At 43.8% G+C, this 22,152-nt stretch overlaps 1 protein-coding gene across 15 annotated transcripts in view; it reads left to right on the forward strand.

Moving 5' to 3' along the window:
• TIAM2 (TIAM Rac1 associated GEF 2) overlaps window positions 1-22,152 on the forward strand; it is a 234,038-nt gene that overhangs the window by 139,083 nt on the left and 72,803 nt on the right. For all 15 annotated transcript variants that reach the window (XM_055536045.1, XM_055536041.1, XM_055536039.1 and 12 more), the window contains 3 exons: window positions 6,835-7,020; window positions 8,052-8,198; window positions 13,238-13,309. In XM_055536045.1, the coding sequence (XP_055392020.1) occupies window positions 6,835-7,020; window positions 8,052-8,198; window positions 13,238-13,309 (405 nt within the window). The remainder of the gene's footprint in view (window positions 1-6,834; window positions 7,021-8,051; window positions 8,199-13,237; window positions 13,310-22,152) is intronic.

Raw genomic sequence — 22,152 nt, forward strand, 5'->3', positions numbered from 1 at the left:
TGTAAAGTTTTAAAATCAAAAAAGGATGGATTGAGCTCAGACCACTGGAAACTGCAGTGAAGGGAACAAAAGGAACAAAACCTTGAGGAAAATATGATCTAGGGCTCTAGGGCATGTGGGTGGAAGCAGTACGGGGAACAGAGCATTGGAGTGTATTTGTGAAGGGGGTTTGAGGGAGACAAGGCCAGATTACCAGGGGCTAGGCAGGACAAGGCATCCTGCAGCAGGCCGGAGGGGGTGGCACATAGAGGAAGTGCTGAGGACGGGAAGTTAACATTCAGTTAGTTCAGACTCCGGGCCAGGTGAGCGTGCAAACTGCGAATTTGAAGAAGACGCTGTGTTTGCCCTCAGGGGGCTCCTGGTCAAGCAGGGTGATAGACAGCTAAGCACATAATTTTGACATAATAGAATGAATTGGGAGCAGATGATATTCCAGAGTGTTGTGAAAGACACATGGGGAGTTCAGCCTCATATGTAGTCAGGGAGGACTTCCTGGAGGATCGATGCTCGAATTGCTTCTCAAAGAATGAGGAGTTAATCAGGAGAGGAATAGCAAAGGGAATTCCAGGCCAGGGGTTGGCGTGAGCCAAGGCAGAGTGCTCTGAAATAATGCGGTCATCCTGGCAGTTTGAATTTTCAGCACATGATGGGTAAGTGGTGAGAGGTGAGGTGTAGCAGAACTGTCTTCTCTCTTCTCTCTAAGGCTGCAGGTTTTGCCCTTCCTCAGGTGCTTGGGCCACACAAGGCCAGAGTGGTTTGCATCTAACAAGAGAATCTGACCATCGGATTCCTGGGATTAAAAATCGCGCAGTGGCTCCCTGTTGCTTACAAGATAAAGTCCCTGATGACATCTCTCCTCCTTGACCTTTAGCTGCAACATCGAGCTTCCTGTGGGTTCCACTTCTTTCTTTGGATTTTCCCTCAGGCAGAGAGGACCCACGTGGACCACATGCCTACTTGCAGACTGCCCCGCCCCCTCCCCCATCATTGGACTCATCCTTGCCTGTCTGTGATGAAGGGTTTAGCTCCTCCAAGGAGCTGCCCTTGACCGCCCTCCCCACCCCTCCATCAGGGACCCTACTATGCTCTGATAATTCTCAGGGTCGCTCTTTATCTCACACACAGTTTTGTAATTATCCCTTTGTGTATAAGGTCACTCCTAGAATAAAATAAGAGCTCCTAAGGGATGAGTAACTGCCTCTCCCCACCATCTGTTTCCCTGGTACTTGGTTCCAGGTAGATCATGGACACACCTGTGTCTCCTTCCCTCTTCCCTGGGCTGGTCCCCACCCCAGCCTCTCACCAGCTCCTGCTCCTTTGCTTCGGGCTTTGCTCTTTCATTCACCAGTGAGCATCTCCTTTCCTGTCTCACTCTTCATCCTCATGGTTTCCAAGGCTACCACTCAGGACTCCTCAGGCCAGGATCCTGTGTGATTCTACAGTCACTCCACATGGTCAGGTTGTCTGTATCACCCATCTGATGGATGAGTGTGTAGACGCTGGGACAGATGCAGGAAACAGTCCAATGTCATCACACAGTGTCAAGTGTCTGAGCTTGAACACAAATCCACACTTCTAATGGGATCCAGCCTCGCAAAAAGATTTGTGAATCAGATTGTGCTTTGCTCGCCAAGGAACCAGGTGATGCACAGTTTTGTGTCAAGTAGAAATGAATCTTTAATTTGCTTGTTTTCTTAACTTGAATGCTTGAGCTTGATATGATGGGAAATATATTTATTATGAATGCATTTATCAAGTGAATTTGATGGCATGTGAATATCTCAAAGGGAAAAATAAAACATAACCAATATTCTAAACCAGTAGCTGGTTGCTCTACCTACCAGTTAACTCCAGTGTTTTCTGTGTTACTAGCTGGGTTCTTCTGTGGAGGTTGGTTTTAGTGCTTGGAAAATATTGTATGGGAGTTTTTCAACTTACTCTGCCAAAAAAGGAAAAACTAATTATCTCTAAGGACCAACTTAGAAATGGACAAATGACTGAATACTGTGATCAAATGGCTAAACGGTAGAAAATATTTTTCTAGGAGTGTTGGGTGTGGCAGGAATGTACTTGTCATCTTTTTAATGCATCACTTATTCATCTGTTATTTTTAGCATTAGCCTTCATCTCCTTTCCCTCCCACTTTCTAGAGTGAACCATAGCCTTTCTGAGCTCATTAAATAAATATAGATGTATTAGCCATAAAGAGGAAATTTTTGCATTGTGTTTGAATCAGTGCTAAATAATGGGAGTTTTCCTCAATTTTTTTTATTAATAATTTTTCTTTTACAAATGAAAGAGAAAACTTCCTTTGCATTCATATTAATTTTGTGTTTTGTGCTAAGAAATGAAAGCTCAAGCTACATAGCAGTTGAGTTTTAATTTTCATGTCCAGATGAAATAAAAAAATGTCTAGGCACAATTCTCAGTAGAACGTAGAAAGAAGGGGGAAACTGTCTTGGTTTACAGGAACTGATGTGGGGCATTTTCATTTTTGATCATATTAGGAAAAAATCTCTAGAAATTCCCTGATAAATGTGAGATTGGATAATATTACTATTTTCATAATGATGAAGAAATTTTCTGAGGTAGCATGTATGATAGATACAAAACTGTCTTCTGTTTCTCTCTTTCGTTTAAAAACAATGTATCTTTATCTCATCCTTTGAGGGATAAAGGGATAAAAAACATGTTTTCCTTTTAGTTAATGTTACGTTGAATTTGGGCCAAACTTGAATATCAAGGCTGGTAGGAAATTGAGAGGCAAGATGTTCACCCAAATGAGAGAGCAGATAGTCTTACAGCTTCTCTACAGAACACCTGGGGATTTGTGGGGAGAAATATAGTTGATGATTAGATGAAAATTTAAATGAAAGTTGCAAAGTAATTACTAGACACCAGCCTTATGAGCAAGAAGACCTGGGCTCAGGGGCTGTGTTCCAAGTGCTCTGTGGAAGCCTGTTCCCACATGTTGTTCCCATTAGGATCAGCTTTGGGCCTTGGCCAGCCTGGAAGGGCAGCGTATTGTGAGACCCTGGTCAAGACATTGCCTTCCTGAGCCTCAGTGTCCTCTGCTGAGGAATAACGGCCTGGCAGCCCTCACTGCCTGTGTCCACTGGCATTCCCGGTATTACAAGATGTGTATTGAGCTCGTGGGTCTGGTATTTGTACTTCTCTCTTCTTTCCAATTAACCCAAGCACCTGAATCCATGTCCTCACCAGACTTTATCTGCATATTCTCTCATGTCCTTCTCTACAACTGCGGTGAGTCTATAGAAAGAAAAATCATTGTTACTTATCCAACCTCAGATCCTCATTTAACCTCTCTGACTGATTCTGTCCATAAAGAACCATGACCTTTAAAACAAGATAAGTATTGTCCTTACACATGCACTAGATGTGTGACTAATGATGGCTTACTCTGCCACAGAGCACTTTGGGAATGAAGGCGGTATTAGTCAGGGTTCTCCAGAGAAACAGGACCAATACGATGTGTAAAAAATATATTCATAAAGAGAGTCATTATAAGGAATGGGCTCATGTGAGTATGGAGATGGGCAGGTCCCAAGATCTGTGGTGAGTCAGCCAGCTACAGACCTAGGAGAGTGGACAGTGTGGTTTGCATCTGAAGCCTGGCAGGCCTGAGACCCAGGATGAGCCAATATTTCAGTTCTAGTCATCAAAAGCCAGGAAAGAAGCTGACACCCCAGTTTGGAGGCCCATCACGGAGGAGGAATTCTCCCTTGCTTGGGGAGGGTCAGACCTTTTGTTCTAGCCAGGCCTTCTGCTGATTGGACGAGGCCCACCCACACGAGGGAGGGCAGTCTGCTTTACTTGGTCTATCCACTTAAGTGTTAAACTCATCCCTAAACTCTCTCATAGAAACACCCAGATTAGTGCTTGACCACACATCTGGGCACCTTGTGGCCCAGTCAAGTCGATGCATAGAATTAACCATTACAAAGGATGACAGCAGGAAACATCATTGAAATGGAAGTAAAGTCCTTTCTCATTTGCATTTTCTACTAAATTCAGATTAAAAATGCTCTCCATAATGTGCAGTATTGATTGAGATACTAGTTCTCTTGAAACATAGTCACATATATTAACAAAATTCTTGATCTTTGTAGGATCTGCTTTGGGCTATTGGAGTCTCCCAGCCCCTTCTTTCTTTCAACAAGCCTAAGCATCAGAATCCATATTCCTGCTATGAACTTACCTGCGTTTTGTCCCAGGGTTTTGAGCAGAGAGGTCTGGGTGTGCTAAAGATTACAAAATGTTTCTGACGGAATTTGGAGGTTCCCTGTGTATTGTTTAGGATGGAGCTGTCTTTTCTTTCCAGTGATGCTTTGATGTATAGTCATTTAAATACATTCAGTGATGCCTTTTAAAAAAAGCTTTGTAAACTGTAGAAGTCAGTGATAATATGAGATTGTCACCTTCCCTGATCTAAAGTGTTTGGCCTGGACCTGGGTTTTATTTTATTTGCTATTTTGTCTTTTTGTTCCTCTGTGGATGCTATGGGCTTCTGTATTGTCTGGTACCCAATAACTCGCTGGTTTCTTTTCCTTTCATACCTCCGCTCTCTCCAGAACACCTAAAAAGTATCTCATTAGCTGTTTCACATGGAGTTATAAATGAGAGATAGGCTTGAATACATTACCCAACCGAGAAATATCTGCATGTTATTAAAAGACAAAAGAATGCGCCTACAAGTGTGGATTTTCAGGTATTAGCTTGTAAAGATATTTGTGAGACAGAACTGGGAGTATAGTTTTTTCTGGGTATTATAGTTTCCAGTCGATGTAGTTTGTGGTTACATAATACCCATCCATTACTGCTAGAATCTAGAATTCTCTAATATAAGACTACAGAGAGATTTGCTGTTCAATTTGATCTGCCATGTTAATCTGAAACAGTGGTCCTCACTCAGGCTGGGCACCAGAATTGCTACAGATGCTTTTAAATTAAATGTCTGCTTTCCTGGCCCTCATACCTAATGAGTAGACTCATCAGGTAAAAACCTGGGCATTTTCGTTTTTAAAAGCCATCAGGTCATACTGGCATTGATTCAAGGCTGACGTTGGTGGGCTATTACATCACTGGCAAGGTCATACAGTGTCTTCAGTGAAGTTAGATTAGAGATTGAGATTTTTCAGTGCACTCTGAGAGATTTTGTTGTTTTGCTGACAAACTGTGATAAATCAACAAATTACTTGTTTAGATCTTGTAGCCATCATATTTCTTTCATGTAGAAAGGTGTGCAGTGATCTTCTTAAGAAATGGATACAGAGAACTTGGAGGGACTCTAAAGAGCACCCAGAATTTGTTCTGCCTTTCTCTGGAGAGAGGTGAGGGAAACAGAGTGTTCATTGTCAGAGATCCTTCAAAATATCATTTATCCAGGATCAGGGATTGACCTGGAAAGTGTACTGTGAAAGGTTAGGATCTGTTTGGGTGCAAAGCTTGGCAAAACTGGAGATGCAGTTGCTGCAAATGAAATGACACAGTTCTCACAGGAAATCGTTGTTAAGTCTTCACTACAGACCTTCCCTTGAATTTCGAGATTCCTCTGAACACTCTTCGAAGCCCAACTTTTGGTTCTGTTCTGAATCTCTGTGTTGGCAACTTCCTAGAGCCTTTCTTTGCCTATTCGTTTATGTCTAAATGAAGGTAATGTTTACATGTAATATACTTTGACATCCTTGGAAGAAGGGAGAGTGGCCCCCAGAGTTTTTATTTCTTTACCAATTTATGAATTCAGTTTTGAAGAATACATAGAAAGTTTTATATTGTAAATAATTATATATGTCTTAAAATTTTTTTTTTAATTTTTTTTGGCTGTGCTGAGTCGTCACTGATGCACGGGCCTTTTTTTTTTTCCCTCTCTAGTTGTGGAGAGTGAGGGCACGTCTGTAGTTGGGACACATGAGCTTCTGATTGTGGTGACTTCTCTTGTTGCAGAGCACAGATTCCAGGGTGCGCGGGCTTTAGTAATTATTCCCAGGCTCAATAGTTGTGGCATATGGGTTTTTGTTGCTCCGAGGCATGTGGGGTCTTTCCAGATTAGGGATTGAACCTGTGTCTCCTGAACTGCTAGGCAAATTCTTTACCACTGAGCCACCAGGGAAGCCCTGCGTGTTAGTCACTCAGTCGTGTCCGACTCTTTGCGACCCCATGGACTGTAGCCCACCAGGCTTCTCTGTCCATGGAGATTTTCCAGGCAAGAATACTGGAGTGGGTTGCCATTTCCTCCTCCAGGGAAGCCCTATAAGTGTCTTAATAAAGCTGTGTAGACGGTGATTCTTCCCCAGAATACTTAAAGTAGGAGTAAAAGCTCTGTTTGTCCTATGCCTGAAGTTCATCTGTTTTTTCTTGTTTCGTGAGTCATTCTGAGAATGTACAGAAATATGCAGACACTGCCTCCGTTCATCCCGCATCTGTTTGTGTGCAATTTGGTTATTCTGGTTTAAGATCAGAGGCTGTGAATGTAAATGTAACAAAGTGAAGTAACTGACTTAGAGTTGGGCATCCTGCCTTAAGCCAGTATGGTTTTCAGCACTGGAGTTCTCCAAAGGTCGTGCCCTGGCACTGTATCGGGACCACTGGTTTGGTTTTGTCTTTGGCCATCCTGATGAAGTACAGTGCTATCTTACCCCATTGGTTTTGGCGGGAGGGCTTGAGATGGGGCAAGCAGGGAAGGCTCATTTGAGCCATGCAACACCAGCTAAAATGATTTTTTTCCTTAAAGTTGCTGAAAGGGGTCACATTTTCAATTTGACCTGTGAAAACGCCTCATTTTTATTTGAATTAATCCTATTCTTGATTAAACAGATCCAGCAATGGGAGCAGAACCTGGAGAAGTTTCACATGGATCTGTTCAGGATGCGCTGCTATCTGGCCAGCCTGCAGGGCGGGGAGTTGCCGAACCCCAAGAGCCTCCTTGCTGCAGCCAGCCGCCCCTCCAAGCTGGCCCTGGGCCGGCTGGGCATCTTGTCAGTTTCCTCTTTCCATGCTCTGGTAAGTTTCCAAAGAAGGCGGTTCGGCGGCATGCAGGGAGCACTGCGGAAGCTCACCTTTCTCCAGCTGGTTGACACTCGGTTCTGCTGTGACTTAACCCAGTAACTGACCAGGGCCACCCAGGGACCCGGTGCTGGGGGAGGGAGGGTTGGCTTCCTGCTGTAGAGTGTCAGCTTCTCTGCTGCTCGTTCATGGAATCCAGCTTCCAGGTGGTGCAATGGGAAGAATGTGCCTGTAAAACAGGAGACACAGGAGATGCAGGTTCAATCCCTGGGTCGGAAGGATCCCTTGGAGAAGGAAATGGCAACCCACTCCAGTATTCTTGCCTGGGAAATCCGTGGATGGAGGAGCCAGGGCTAAAGTCCATGGGGTCACAAAGAGTCGGATACAACTGAGCATGCAAGCAAGTACCCAGCTACTAAATATTCCCGTCTGCCGTTCTGTCTGTCCCACCTCGTACAGTCAGAAGGGTGGAATCCCTGAGGAACAGTGACAGTGGTGTGAAGAATCGAAGGGCTGATTGAAGGTGCTTTGATCTGTTCTGCCGAGAGTTCCCCTGGGTTTTGTGAGATCGTTTCTGCGTGGGTGGCTTCTGTGGAAAGCATTGGCTCAGTCTGGGGTCTGAAGGTGGTTCTGCCAACCCTGCTGCCCACCCTGGAGAGATGTGACTGTGGTAGCTAGACTTACGTTATCTCCATAAGAGATCTCTGGTGAACGTGCCTCTGCTATGTCAGACTTGGAATAACTCTGGGGACTGGTCAGAACACCTGGAGGCTCAGATGGTAGAAAACCCGCCTGCAGTGAGGGAGACCTGGGTTCGATCTCTGGGTCGGGAAGATACCCTGGAGGAGGAAATGGCAACCCACTCCAGTATTCTTGCCTGGACAATTCCATGGCCAGAGGAACCTGGCGGGCTACAGTCCATGGGGTTGCAAAGAGCAGCTGATCAACTAACATTTATAGCAAGCACGGCTTATTCCTGTTAGGACATAACACACTTTATGATGTTTCTAAACTGTGTTTTAAATCAGGTATGTTCTAGAGATGACTCTGCCCTTCGGAAAAGAACTCTCTCGCTGACTCAGCGGGGAAGACACAAGAAGGGGTTGTTTTCTTCATTAAAAGGCCTGGACACACTTGCAAGAAAAGGGAAGGAGAAAAGACCGTCTATAACTCAGGTGAGTTGCTCAGCATGGGAGGGACAGTAGACCAAGCGGGAAATCCCTGATATGCTGTGAATCATAAATGTTCACCAGCCTTCACAATGAGATCAAAGTTGCTTCAAAGGGATGCAGTCTCAGCATTAACTTCTTCCCCCCCCCCCCAAAAAAACACTCAAGTTGCTCACTCTCTTTTTGGCACTCCCAAAGAGGTATTCACACCTTACATCTGCAGCGCATGGGAATGCAAAGGTAAGACTCATCAGAAAAGCATCTGCACTTGTCATTGCCTCTGGGAGTAATTGTCATAGATTTTCTGTTATAATCGACATGTAAAATTAATAATAGAATAACAGCAACTGAACTCTGTTGATAGTGCCGGACGCTTTGCTGACCTCATCTGTATGACCCGAAGTAGGCGTTGTGTAATCACTTATCACAGATGAGAAGCCAGAGACAGGGAGAGCTGAAGTCACTTCCTTTCCTTGTTCCTGAGGCAGCTGAGAGTCAAGGCTGGGGCTTGGTCTACCTAGATCCTACAGCACTGGACCACTGTTGCTGCCTATTATCCTAGAAAGAGGATGAGTGGCTATTTAAACATGCCAAGTAAAAATAGCCTGAGCACTTATTGTTGAAAGGTGGCCCATGGACAGTGAATTGTTTGGGGAACGTTTTGATTACTCATGTCTGAAATATTTCCTAATGCTGCTAATACAGTATGTGATAATGATTTTTATGTTGCTGAGCGATATGTTTTAGGATTATTATTTTTTGTAAGACTGTTGGAAAGATAAATTATCACAAAATGAGCTGCGCATTTAAGTGAATGGGGAAAATGTGATGATGTCCAAGGAAGTTTTTGTTTTTATTTCTGACAGATAGCTGTTATTCTGAATATGCTGGCAGAGAGGGTCACATTTTATCAACTTTATTCTCTAATTTTATATGGATATACACATTTAACTTGTGAAACAGTTTCATGAAACAGGTGAATAGCAGGGAGAGAATCAACTTCTATGACTTATCTATAACCCTAAAGCAATAAAGGTGGAAGTGGTAGGGAGTGGATTGGTTGATTGAAAGCAAAAATACATGCAGTCCTTTACTTGGCCACTATTTTTGTATGCTCACAATCAGAAAGGATATCATGTTTAAAAATTGTGATTCTGTTTGTACTTCAATTTTGAAATTAATCATTTTTTGGTTATAAATGAAAACATTTCTTCATTATGATTATGGTTAAAATCACTGCAGATAGTGATTGCATCCATGAAGTTAAAAGACGCTCACTCCTTGGAAGGAAAGTTATGACCAACCTAGATAGCATATTCAAAAGCAGAGACATTACTTTGCCAGCAAAGGTCCATCTAGTCAAGGCTATGGTTTTTCCAGTGGTCATGTATGGATGTGAGAGTTGGACTGTGAAGAAAGCTGAGTGCGGAAGAATTGATGCTTTTGAACTGTGGTGTTGGAGAAGACTCTTGAGAGTCCCTTGGACTGCAAGGAGATCCAACCAGTCCATTCTAAAGGAGATCAGTTCTGGTTGTTCTTTGGAAGGAATGATGCTAAAGCTGAAACTCCAATACTTCGGCCACCTCATGTGACGAGTTGATTCATTGGAAAAGACACTGATGCTGGGAGGGATCGGGAGCAGGAGGAGAAGGGGACGACAGAGGATGAGATGGCTGGATGGCATCACTGACTCGATGGACATGAGTTGAGTGAAATCTGGGAGTTTGTGATGCAGAGGGAGGCCTGGCGTGCTGCAGTTCATGGGGTCGCAAGGAGTCAGACACGACTGAGCAACTGAACTGATACATCATTGGCTAATGCTGGGCTCATCTTTTTGAATTCAACTTCTATGAAGTTTAAATAATGTCTTTGAGACAAATTCTCATTTTAATCAAGATAGCAAATTCTATATAATTAAATGACAATAATAAGTATCTTGGTAATTTGCTTATAAAATGTTGACATTTAGCTAATTTGATATAAGCCTAATGTAGTCTTTACCCCATCATATATGGTAAATGTCCTTAATGTAAAATTTTATGAGAAGCAAAAGCATTTGGTTGAACATTTTTGTTTTAAAAAGATATGAAGCTAATTGTAGTGTTGGTATTTATATAACTCCAGGATGTTTGGCTCTAGGTGAGCGATCACACCATCGTGGTTATTTGGGTCAGTAAGACTTGTTTGTACAGTTTTTCTGTGTAATTCTTGCCACCTCTGCTTAATATCTGTTTCTGTTAGGTCCGTACCATTTCTGACCGTTATTGTGCCCATCTTTGCATGAAATGTTCCCTTAGCATTTATAATTTTCTTGAAGAAATATCTACTCTTTCCCATTCTATTGTTTTCCTCTATTTCTTTGCATTGTTCACTTAAGGCTTTTAAAAAATTTTTTTGTAATTGGAGGATAATTACAATATTGTGATGGTTTTTGCCGTACGTTGACATGAATCAGCCATAGGTGCAAATGTGTCCCCCGCCTAGAATCTCTTTGCACCTCCCTCCCCACCTCATCCCTCTGGGTTGTCCCAGAGCACAGGCTTTGAGTGCCCTGCTTCATGCACTGAGCTTGCACTGGTCATCTATTTTATATATGGTAATATACATGTTTCGGTGCTAGTCTCTCAAATCTTTCTTATTTCTCCTTGCTGTTCTTTGGAACTCTGCATTCAGAAGGGTATATATTTCCTTTTCTCCTTTGCTTTTCACTTCTCTTCTTTTCAAAGCTATTTGTAAGGCCTCCTCAGACAATCATTTTACCATTTTGCATTTTGCATTTCTTCTTCTTGGGGATGGTTTTGATCACTGCCTCCTGTGCAGTATTAGGAAATGTACAATGTAAAGTCAAGTGGGCCTTAGGAAGCATTACTACAGACAAAGCTAGTGGAGGTGATGGAATTACAGCTGAGTTATTTCAAATCCTAAAAGATGATGCTGTTAAAGAGCTGCGCTCAACATGCCAGCAAATTTGGAAATTCAGCAATGGCCACAAGACTGAAAAGAACAGTTTTCATTCCAATTCCAAAGAAGGACAATGCCAAAGAACTTTCAAACTACCACAAAATTGCATTATTTCACATGCTAGAAAGGTCATGCTTAAAATTCTCCAAGTCAGGCTTCAACAGTACATGAACCGAGAACTTCCATACATAAAAACTGGATTTAGAAAAGGCAGAGGAAACAGAGATCAAATTGCCAACATCTGTGGGATCATAGGAAAAGCAAGGGAATTTCAGGAGAACATCTACTTCTGCTTCATTGACTGCACTAAAGCCTTTGACTATGTGGATCACAACAGACTCTGGAAAACTCTTTAAAGAGATGGGAATACCAGACCACCTTACCTGCCTCTTGAGAAACCTGTATGCAGGGCAAGAAGCAACAGTTAGAATGGACATGGAACAATGAACTGGTTCCAAATTGGGAAAGGGGTATGTCAAGACTGTATATTGTCACCCTACTTATTTAACTTAAATGCAGAGTACATCATGCGAAATGCAAAACTGGAGAAAGCACAAGCTGGAAACAAGATTGCCGGGAGAAGTATCAATAACCTGAGACATGCCCATGATACCATCCTTATGGCAGAAAGTGAAGAGGAACTAAAGAGCCTCTTGATGAAGGTGAAAGAGAAGAGTGAAAAAACTGGCTTAAAACTCAACATTCAAATACTTAAATCATGGCAACCGGCCCCATCACTGCATGGCAAATAGATGAGTAAACAGTGGGAACAATGACAGACTTTATTTTCTTGGGCTCCAAAATCACTGCAGATGGTGACTGCAGCCATGAAATTAAAAGACACTTGCTCCTTGGAAGAAAAGCTCTGACAAAGCTACACAACATATTATAAAGCTGACAAAGGTCAGTATAGTCAAAGCTCTGGTTTTTCTAGTAGTCATATATGGATGTGAGAGTTGGATAATAAAGAAGGCTGAGTGCTTCTTTCAGAAGAATTGATGCTTTTGAACTGTGGTTTTGGAGAAGACACTTGAGAGTCCCTTGAACTGCAAGGAAATCAAACCAGTCAATCCTAAAGGAAACCAACCCTGAATATTCATTGGGAGTACTGATGCTGAAGCTGAAGTTTCAGTACTTGGCCACCTGATGCAAAGAGCCGACTCATTGGAAAAGACCCTGATGCTGGGAAAGATTGAGGGCATTAGGAGAAAGGTGGTTACAACGGATGAGACGGTTGGATGACATCACTGACTCAATGGACATGAGTTTGAGCAAATGCTGGCAGATAGTGATGGACAAGGAAGCCTGGTGTGCTGCAGTTTATTGCAAAGAGTTGGGCATGAACTGAGTGACTGAACAACGAATTTATATAACTGAATGCAGTTGATATTGTGTGTGCTGATTTGCTTCAGTTGTGTCCTACTCTTTGCAACCCTATGGACTGTAGCCTGCTAGGCTCCTCTGTCTATGGGATTCTCCAGGGAAGAATACTGGAGTGGGTTGCCATGCCCTTCTCCAGGGAATCTTTCTGACCCAGGGATCGAACTGAGTCTCGTGTGCCTCCTGCCTTGGCAGGCAGGTTCTTTACCACGAGTGCTGCCTGGGCTGAGAGCTGATGTACTAGGTATAAATGTTTAAATGGCCTATTCTTTAATGTTTAGTATTCCACTATAAAATCTAGAAGATAAAAACTGGAAAAAGAAATTATTCCTAGTTCCTCTACCCAGACACAACCACGTTTAATATTTAGCTCTGTTTCTTCCTAATAATTTTTCTATGCACATTTAAAAAATAGTTATAAACTTGATTTTGGTGGCTTTGCCAACTCTGACTTCTGCATCTTCAGAAATGTGTACTTCTTGCTAAGAGCAACATCAAGAAGAGCTAGGATGACCTGAACAATATGTATCATAGACAGGTAATATATGTAGCCATATGGGAAGGAAAGAAAAGCAACTTCAAGTTAAAACTTTAGATGTAGTAGAGTTGTAAATAATACACATTTTTAAATACTGAGAAAGTAACTGCCAAATGAATATTGCAGAGCCACTTCATTAGTCTTTTTTTCTCCTGCTGTCTTTCAGATATTCGATTCCAGTGGCAGCCATGGATTTTCCGGAACTCAGCTACCTCAAAGCTCCAATAATTCCAGTGAGGTAAGCAAGGTTGCTGATGGCAGCCGTCTTATTTTCCTTGGATGACAGAAATGCCAAGTTAAATGGGGCATGCTTAATCTTTATCTGAACCTATTGAAAATAAATTTGGAACTCAAATGGTGCCGAGTAGGTAAAAGGTGTTTTCAGAATGCCAGTTATTTTTGAAGGTATCTTAAAGTCACGATAACTCCATCTTCAAAGTGGTATCAGTCAGGTCAGTCACTCAGTCGTGTCAACTCTTTCAGCCCCATGGACTACAGCACGCCAGGCTTCCCTGTCCATCACCATCTCCCGGAGCTTACTCAAACTCATGTCTGTTGAGTCGGTGATGCCATCCAATCATCTCATCCTTTGTCACCCTCTTCTCCTCCCGCTTCAATCTTTCCCAGCATCAGGGTCTTTTCAAATGAGTCAGTTCTTTGCATCAGGTGGCCAAAGTATTGGTGTTTGAGCTTCAGCATCAGTCCTGCCCATGAATATAGCTAGATTGAAGTGGATTATAGCTAGACTGAAGTCAAAATAGCGACTTTCATTTATTTATCCCTATTCCTCGGGTAGTACTTACTGTCATTAGAGAATTTAGTGGATCCAAACTTGCATTTTCCTCTCTGAGTGTCAGGGGTCTTCACACATACAGTGCTTCACGCTGTGAATCAGCAGCCTTGGGTGCCTTCAGTAGAGTTGAGCACAGGGGCTCCGTCTAGTCCCCAGGACAGTTTCTGACTGAGCAAAGCCCAGAACCATTGCTGGATGGAATTCTGGGGTGGGTGAAGATGGTCTGGGTGAGCTCACGCCTCTTCTTTGTGTCTTTTTCAAATCTATACCTTCCAATTAAAGTTGTCTTTCGTGTCTCTATTATCTTCTTCCTCACTAAATCATTGTATCTTGGGGTTTTATGTCCAATAACCCTCTAAACTGTTTGTTGAGGCTCCAACTTGATTTTAAGGGCTTAGACACAATTTAATGTGCTTTTACAGAAGTAGGCAATATTACATAACAAATTAATTGGGGTAATTCAGTGAATTGGCGATAGTTTGAAAGATCTGAGGAATGGCAGAGTGTTTAGACCATGTGATGGGTCTGGAGGGAGGTAAAAGAGGAAATTTCTGGTGATCTTAAAATATATGCCATAGACAGCTACCTCTTCTGCCTCCATGGGAAGTGGACCCAACTGTGAGTAGTGAGCAGGGGCTCAGTTCCATGGTTACTGTTGAACCACCCCTCATAGTTAAGCCCTGCCCATGGTGTCCTAAGATGGGGTAGAGAACCTCTGCTCAAAACCCTGCCCTCACCTCCCATACTCACAGCACAGGGGCTGCCAGAGGGCAGGTCAAGTGAGCTAGGGTGGCTATTCCAGGAGGCCAGGTCATGGGCACTGCTCCTGGCTGGTCTCCTTTTGCTGTGTGTGTGCTAAGTCACTTCAGTCATGTATGACTTTTTGTGACCCTATGGACTGTAGCCCGCCAGGATCCTCTGTCCATGGGATTCTCCAGGCAAGAATACTGGAGTGGGTTGCCATGACCTCTTCTGGGGGATCTTCCTGACCCAGGGATCAAACCCACAATCTCTTATGTCTTCGGCATTGGCAGATGGGTTCTTTTCCACTAGCGCCACCTGATTTGACTGAGTGGAACTCTGAGGAAGCCACATCCAAACTTTCCTCTTTATAGATCATACCATCAAAATGGTAGACTTTTCATAATAAATGATTTCCATTCTCTGCCCTGTTATTTCTGTATACACTCAGAGATTTTTTCAAAATCTGGATCAAATTACACAGTCTACGAGAGATTTTACTTGATTAAAAAAATTGTTTGCAAGAAGTTGGACCCGACTTAGCGACTGAACAGCAACAGCAGCAAATTATATCATTATTATTTGTTTGCTTCTTCTTATCTTTTACTGTTAGTCATCCCACCAAGTATACATGTCATATCTCCCAGGCAAGTTTATAACTAGGATCTTTGATTATGTGTTGGGCTTCCCTGGTGGCTCAGCTGGTAAAGAATCCCCCTGTAATGCGGGAGACCTAGGTTCGATCCCTGGGTTGAGAAGGTCCTCTGGAAAAAGAAAAGGCTACCCACTCCAGTATTCTTGGGCTTCCCTGGTGGCTCAGCTGGTAAAGAATCCACCTGCAATGCGGGAGACCTGGGTTTGATCCCTGAGTTGGGAAGATCCCCTGGAGAAGGGAAAGGCTACCCACTCCAGTATTCTGGCCTGGAGAATTGCAAAGAGTCGGACACAACTGAGCGGCTTTTCACTTTCACTTTTGATTATGTGTATATTCTTAACCCATGACTCACTGCTAAGGATATAGTATTGCTTAATAAATTTGCTTATTACTTGTCTGTATCATATGTAGCCCTTTAATGGTTGAGAAGAACTGTTTGATCTGCAATAAAAGCCACATGGTTTTAAGGTCATACCTCTTCCAGCATTGTGATAATTTAAATTTCCTACTTTGAGAGTTTAGAAATTGTATCATCAAAACACTTTCTATTAACAGAACTTACGTTGAACACTGAAAATAAATTTTGGTAGTCATTAATGATTAGAATTAAGCTTAGTGCTTATTTAAATTGGGTTCAAATGACCAAATCATCTTCTTGTGATTTAATTAACAAGCCCCATTGGTGCTATAACCAGTGAGAGGGAAGTATTATTGCATTTGCTATTATTATTTTTTAAAGCATATATATTTAAAACATTTATCCCTATTTGTTTTAACTAAACATTGCTTCTGGATAGCAACAGTGAAGAAATTCCTTTGACATAGAGGGCTATTTTAATGGCGTGTCAATTATTTCTATCCTGTAGTACTCAGATAACTAGGTTTAAATTGAGTAGCAGACAGAATGAAGGGTATTTGATTTTTTTTTAATATCTCTGGGACTTAAGATTCTGCCTGTAGCTGGTTGAATAATTAACATTTCATTCCACGAGTTTTTTTTTTTTTTTTTTTCTGCTAATCATTCTTGGAGAATATTTATAACTTGCACAAACCATCTATTTGTAAATAGTGTGTTATGTCCATCAGCGTAACATAGAAAGGCAGTCATTCCTGAGTGCTGGGAGGGAGGAGGGGTCATGGGTATTTAAAAATATTCCATTCTAATCGGTGCACCGTGTAACAGTCCAACTGTGAGTCACCCTAATTTGAAATCTGTTAATGTTGGAATCCAGCCAGTCTTATTTGAGCGGTTTTTTTAAAGGACACTTTGGCCCGCCAAAAAAGTGAAAGCTTTTCCTAGGGTACTTCTTGGTGAGTAATAATACGTCTCAGTCAGAGTTTGAAGGGATGTGTTTGTTATGGAGATAGTGACAACAAATCCCCCGCTGAGGCTCTGGAAGGGAGCTACCCCAGAAGCATCATTGCAGATACCCTGGCGCCCTGGGCCTTGGCTCTCGCTCCTGGAAAATTGGCTTGGGGTGTCCCAACTTTCTGTGGCAGCGAGTGAATGAAGTATTGTCACACTAGTCCTTAGCTCCAAACTGGGGGAAAAAAATGCTAATTTTTTTTTTTTTTTTTTTTAATGGAAACTATGAATGAAACCGCTTACTCTTGACCATCACTCTGGTCTGTTTAAATAGAACATTTAGTCTGGAACCATACACAACAGTCGTATGTGCACAGATGGATGGTACATAGATAGGTCTTTGTCTCCCTTTCATATCAACTGATGTTTGGGCATCCACCCAGGAAGGAAACGAACACCTCCTCCTCTGTGACATTTTGCTGCTGTTAAGACAGCCAAGAGCACGGACGCCTTTTGTGTTCTTCCCTCATCTCACTTGCTAATAGACCTTCCTTTTATCAGCAACTGTGGTGTGGGCCCGTTTTGTGACGGCCAGATTGTGATTTTGCCACTCACTTCCCTTCAGAGATCCAAGTAGCAATTACGAGCCATTTGATCCAAAAGCATCTGCTGTGAGAGCCCACGGAGTTTCAATTTTCTCTCCTTGAGGCACACTGAGCAGAACTAATTTGACATGTGCTTTCAAGGCCATTAATGTGATGGTAATAAGAAATGCTTCTGTAGAAGCTGCCCTACCTGGAGGGCGGAAGTGATCTGCACACCTTAACGGAAGTGGCCGTGGCTGCAGTTCAGTGATTTACCGTTTGGTGGATGGCCACTCAGCACCGGGCCACATGGTGGTCTGGGCACCAGTAGTCACCATGGTTCCCTTGGGTTTTGGAGCAAGGGCTGATTCTCATGCGGTCTTCTACAGTGGCCACTGTTGAATTACAGTGGTCAAGCCTTTGTTCAGTCATGTCTGACTCTTTGTGACCCCGTGGACTGCAGCCTAGCCTGCCAGGCCTCTCTGTCGCTCACCATCTCCCAAAGTTTGCCCAAGTTCATGTCCATCGCATCAGTGATGCCATCCAGCCATCTCATCCTCTATCGCCCCCTTCTCCTCCTGCCTTCAATATTTCCCAGCATCAGGGACTTCTCCAGTGAGTCAACTCTTCTCATCAGGTGGCCAAAGTATTGGAGCTTCAGCATCAGTCCTTCCAATGAGTGTTTAGATTTGATTTCCCTTAAGATTGACTGATTTGATCTCCTTGCTGTCCAAGGGACTTTCAGGAGTCTTCTCCAGCACCACAGTTTGAAGGCATCAATTCTGTGGTGCTCTGTTGTCTTTACCATCCAACTCTCACAACCATACATGACCACTGGGAAGCCCATAGCCTTGACCTTTGTCAGCAGAATCATGTCTCTGCTTTTCAGCACACTGTCGAGGTTTGTCATAGTTTTCATGTCTAGAAGCAGTCTTATGATTTCAGGGCTGCAGTCACCATCCACGGTGATTTGACTTGACTTGATTTATTGGTCAAGCCTAGTATGGTGTAATTCCATAATCCACACCAAACTTCAAAAGCGATCTTCTACATTGTTGATGGCCCTTTAAAGTTTATGTAGTCCCTTCAAATGCTCTTTCTCATGCCAGTCTCCTGATTTCTCTGTTGGGCTGGTGTGTAAAGGTGAAGAAATTGAAGCCCAGAGACATGAGCTAACCAGCCCTGACAAGGCTGGGATTTGACCCAGATTGTCTGTTTATTGTATTTTTGCTGGTTTGTCTGTCTCTCTGAGAACTGGAAACCTTGAACTGGCTGACTGGAAGCTAATTTTGTGGGGAGGGAGGGATGGAGTGGGTGAAGGGGTATATGATAGTCTTGACAGGGGTAGCCAGCCAAGGACTTCTGGGTGGGGGTTTAAAAGATTAACGTAGCATCTTTAAGGATAAGCAGAGAAAAGTGTTTTCCAGACACGTCAACTTGCTGGGCTTGTTTTCATGATTCTCTATTCCTTTTATGAAAAAGAAGGTAAGAGAATATCTTATCTGACTCACTGAAAATGAAGCATGTGATTTCAGTGTAGATAACAGTGACCCTTAAAAGGATCAATCCAGTTTTTTTCCCCCAAGTAGGCAAGTCTTCCAACAGCCTAGGAAATGTATAAGCACCAAGTAGTCTTTTCTTTCTCTAGTTCTAATGAATCACTTCTGCATCCTTGGCATTCCTTTTGAATAGCCATATTTCACCTTTTTTTAATTTCTTAAATTTCTAGGCTGTGTGTATGTTACCCATAGGAAAAAAACTACACGTAAATTTTCACTCTAGGATCTCTTGAGAGAATCTGAACCTCCCCTAGCCTTGGTGTTGATAGACCTCGATCATTCAGTTTGACTTTAGGTCAGCAGTGTAGACTCAGGAAATGTTTCCTCAGAGCACATGTAGGCACAAAACCTTGTTTAATTGAATAGAATGTGAATGTTTCTTTGGTCCTTCGTCGTATCTTCTATTTGCCTGCATAGTTTTCTCTAGCCTAGAACTTCTCCATAGTAATCCTCTTTTAGTTTTTCTTCTTGAAACTTTAGGGAGGATTAAGAACTTAACACTGTGGAAATAGATTCTGCATAAGGCAATGAAAATGGGCAGCTCTTACCCTACAAGCCCATACGTGACTGAATTTCTCATTGCATCCAGTTCAACACCCATGGATTAGGTGTGTTCTGGGTGCAAGATACACTGTGTGAAAGGCTGAAGGATACACTGTGTGAAGGGCTGAAGGATAAACTGTGTGAAGGGCTGAAGGACACACTGTGTGAAAGGCTGAGGATACACTGTGTGAAGGGCTGAAGGATACAGACTGTGTGAAGGGCGGAAGGATACAGACTATGTGAAGGATATACAGTGTGTGAAGGGCTGAAGGATATACAGTGTGTGAAGGGCTGAAGGATATACTGTGTGAAGGGCTGAAGGGTATACACTGTGAGAAGGGCTGAAGGACACACTGTGTGAAAGGCTGAGGATACACTGTGTGAAGGGCTGAAGGACACACTGTGTGAAAGGCTGAAGGAAACACTGTGTGAAGGGCTGAAGGATACACTGTGTGAAGGGCTGAAGGATACACACTGTGTGAAGGGCTGAAGGATACACACTGTGTGAAGGGCTGAAGGATACACACTGTGTGAAGGGCTGAAGGATATACACTGTGTGAAGGGGTGAAGGATACACACTGTGAAGGGCTGAAAGGATATACACTGTGTGAAGGACTGAAGGATATACACTGTGTGAAGGGGTGAAGGATACAGAGTGTGTGAAGGGCTGAAGGATACACTGTGTGAAGGCCTGAAGGATACACTGTGTGAAGGCCTGAAGGAAACACTGTGTGAAGGGGTGAAGGATACACACTGAAGGGCTGAAAGGATATACACTGTGTGAAGGACTGAAGGATATACACTGTGTGAAGGGGTGAAGGATACAGAGTGTGTGAAGGGCTGAAGGATACACTGTGTGAAGGGCTGAAGGACACACAGTGTGAAGGGCTGAGGATACAGTGTGTGAAGGGCTGAGGGATATACACTGTGTGAAGGGCTGAGGGATATACACTGTGTGAAGGGCTGAGGGATATACACTGTGTGAAGGGCTGAGGGATACACACTGTGTGAAGGGCTGAGGATAAACTGTGTGAAGGGCTGAAGGAAACACACTGCGTGAAGGGCTGAGGGATACACACTGTGTGAAGGGCTGAAGGACACACTGTGTGAAGGGCTGAAGGAAACACACTGTGTGAAGGGCTGAGGGATACACACTGTGTGAAGGGCTGAAGGACACACTGTGTGAAGGGCTGAAGGACACACTGTATGAAAGGCTGAGGATACACTGTGTGAAGGGCTGAAGGATAAACTGTGTGAAGGGCTGAAGGACACACTGTGTGAAAGGCTGAGGATACTGTGTGAAGGGCTGAAGGATACACTGTGTGAAGGGCTGAAGGTATACACTCTCTGAAGGGCTGAAGGATACACTGTGAAGGGCTGAAGGATATACACTGTGAAGGGCTGAAGGATGCAGAGTGTGTGAAGGGCTGAAGGATATAGTGTGTGAAAGGCTGAAGGATATACACTGTGTGAAGGGCTGAAGGAAACACTGTGTGTAGGGCTGAAGGATATATTGTGTGAAGGCCTGAAGGATACACTGTGTGAAGGGCTGAAGGATACACTGTGTGAAGGGCTGAAGGATACACTGTGTGAAGGGCTGAAGGATACACTGTGTGAAGGCCTGAAGGATACACTGTGTGAAGGCCTGAAGGATACACTGTGTGAAGGGCTGAAGGATACACTGTGTGAAGGGCTGAAGGATACACTGTGTGAAGGGCGGAAGGAGACTGAGAATGAGAAAGACAGCATCCCTGCTGTCATTCATTGATCTCAGCATCTGGGGGACCTGAGAACATCCTGGAAATGCCTATCAAGCTGGCTGGACTTCACTGCAGGGACATCAGAGTGTAGACACATCTAACTGAGTGGAGTTGGGGTTGGGGGAGGGCAGGGGAAACTTCCTAAGAAAGAGGGTAGCACTTGAAATAAGGTTGAAAGACATATGTGAATTCAGGACAGGAGCTCTGGGGAGGGTGAAGCAGGCGAAAGAAGCGGAGGTCACCGGGGTCTGGAGGCAGGGGAGTGCTCGTGTGGGGAGTAGGAGGAGCCGGAACATGGCGTGCCTCGTGGAGTAACCGAAAGGAATCAGACAGCTGGCCCGTGTCCCTTTTGTGAGAGGAACTGCCAGGCTGACGTTCCTATAGAGCAGTGGTGGGAGCCCAGGCTCACACTGGGGTCCAGGGTTCAAATTCCCACAGTATGACAGTCATAGCTCGCTGTGGGAGCTGGGGCAAGTTTCTAGAATTTTCTGAGCCCCACTCTTTTCACTGCTGGAGAGTTGGGACAGCGCCTGCCTCGGAGGGCTGAGTGGTGAGTGAACTGGCGAGGAGTCGTGAGGTCTCTCTGGGATGGGGGGAGGGTAGTTGTGGATTTGTGTTCCCCGTGTCCCTCCCCCAGCTGTCCATCCTCCGTCAGGTTTTCCTGGCTCTGTTCTCAAAGTACAGCCCTGAATTGCTTTGCCGCAGCAGTCAGGATGGGCTGACGTCCCCTGGTCCTGGCTCTTTGTGGTTTCTTACTCCACAGTGACCTCTGCTGGGGTTTTGGTTTGATTCTGAGCGAGCGTTGTTTGAGAGCCCGTACCTGCTTGTTGCTGATGCCCCTGGTTGAAATTCCTGCTCAGGTGGATGGAAGTGCCTGAGGCTTAACCTCAGAAGAAAATGGGACCCATGTGAGATGGGACCCTGCAGGGGACACTGGGGTCCGTGCTGCTTGCCTGAGTCCTTGGCTCCGGTCATCTGCTTCTGTCTCTCTCTCTCTTGCTCGCTGTCTTTTTCTTTGGCAAGTGTGTTCATGTGCATTCTGGGCTGTGACCATCTTTCCAGGAAAATATACAGGAAGTGACAGAGCCAGAAATGTCACTTCAAAGATGAGTACCACATTTAAAAAGACAACACAGGAAA

This window comes from Bubalus kerabau, chromosome 9 (assembly GCF_029407905.1).
Source record: "Bubalus kerabau isolate K-KA32 ecotype Philippines breed swamp buffalo chromosome 9, PCC_UOA_SB_1v2, whole genome shotgun sequence".
Lineage (NCBI taxonomy): Eukaryota > Metazoa > Chordata > Mammalia > Artiodactyla > Bovidae > Bubalus > Bubalus kerabau.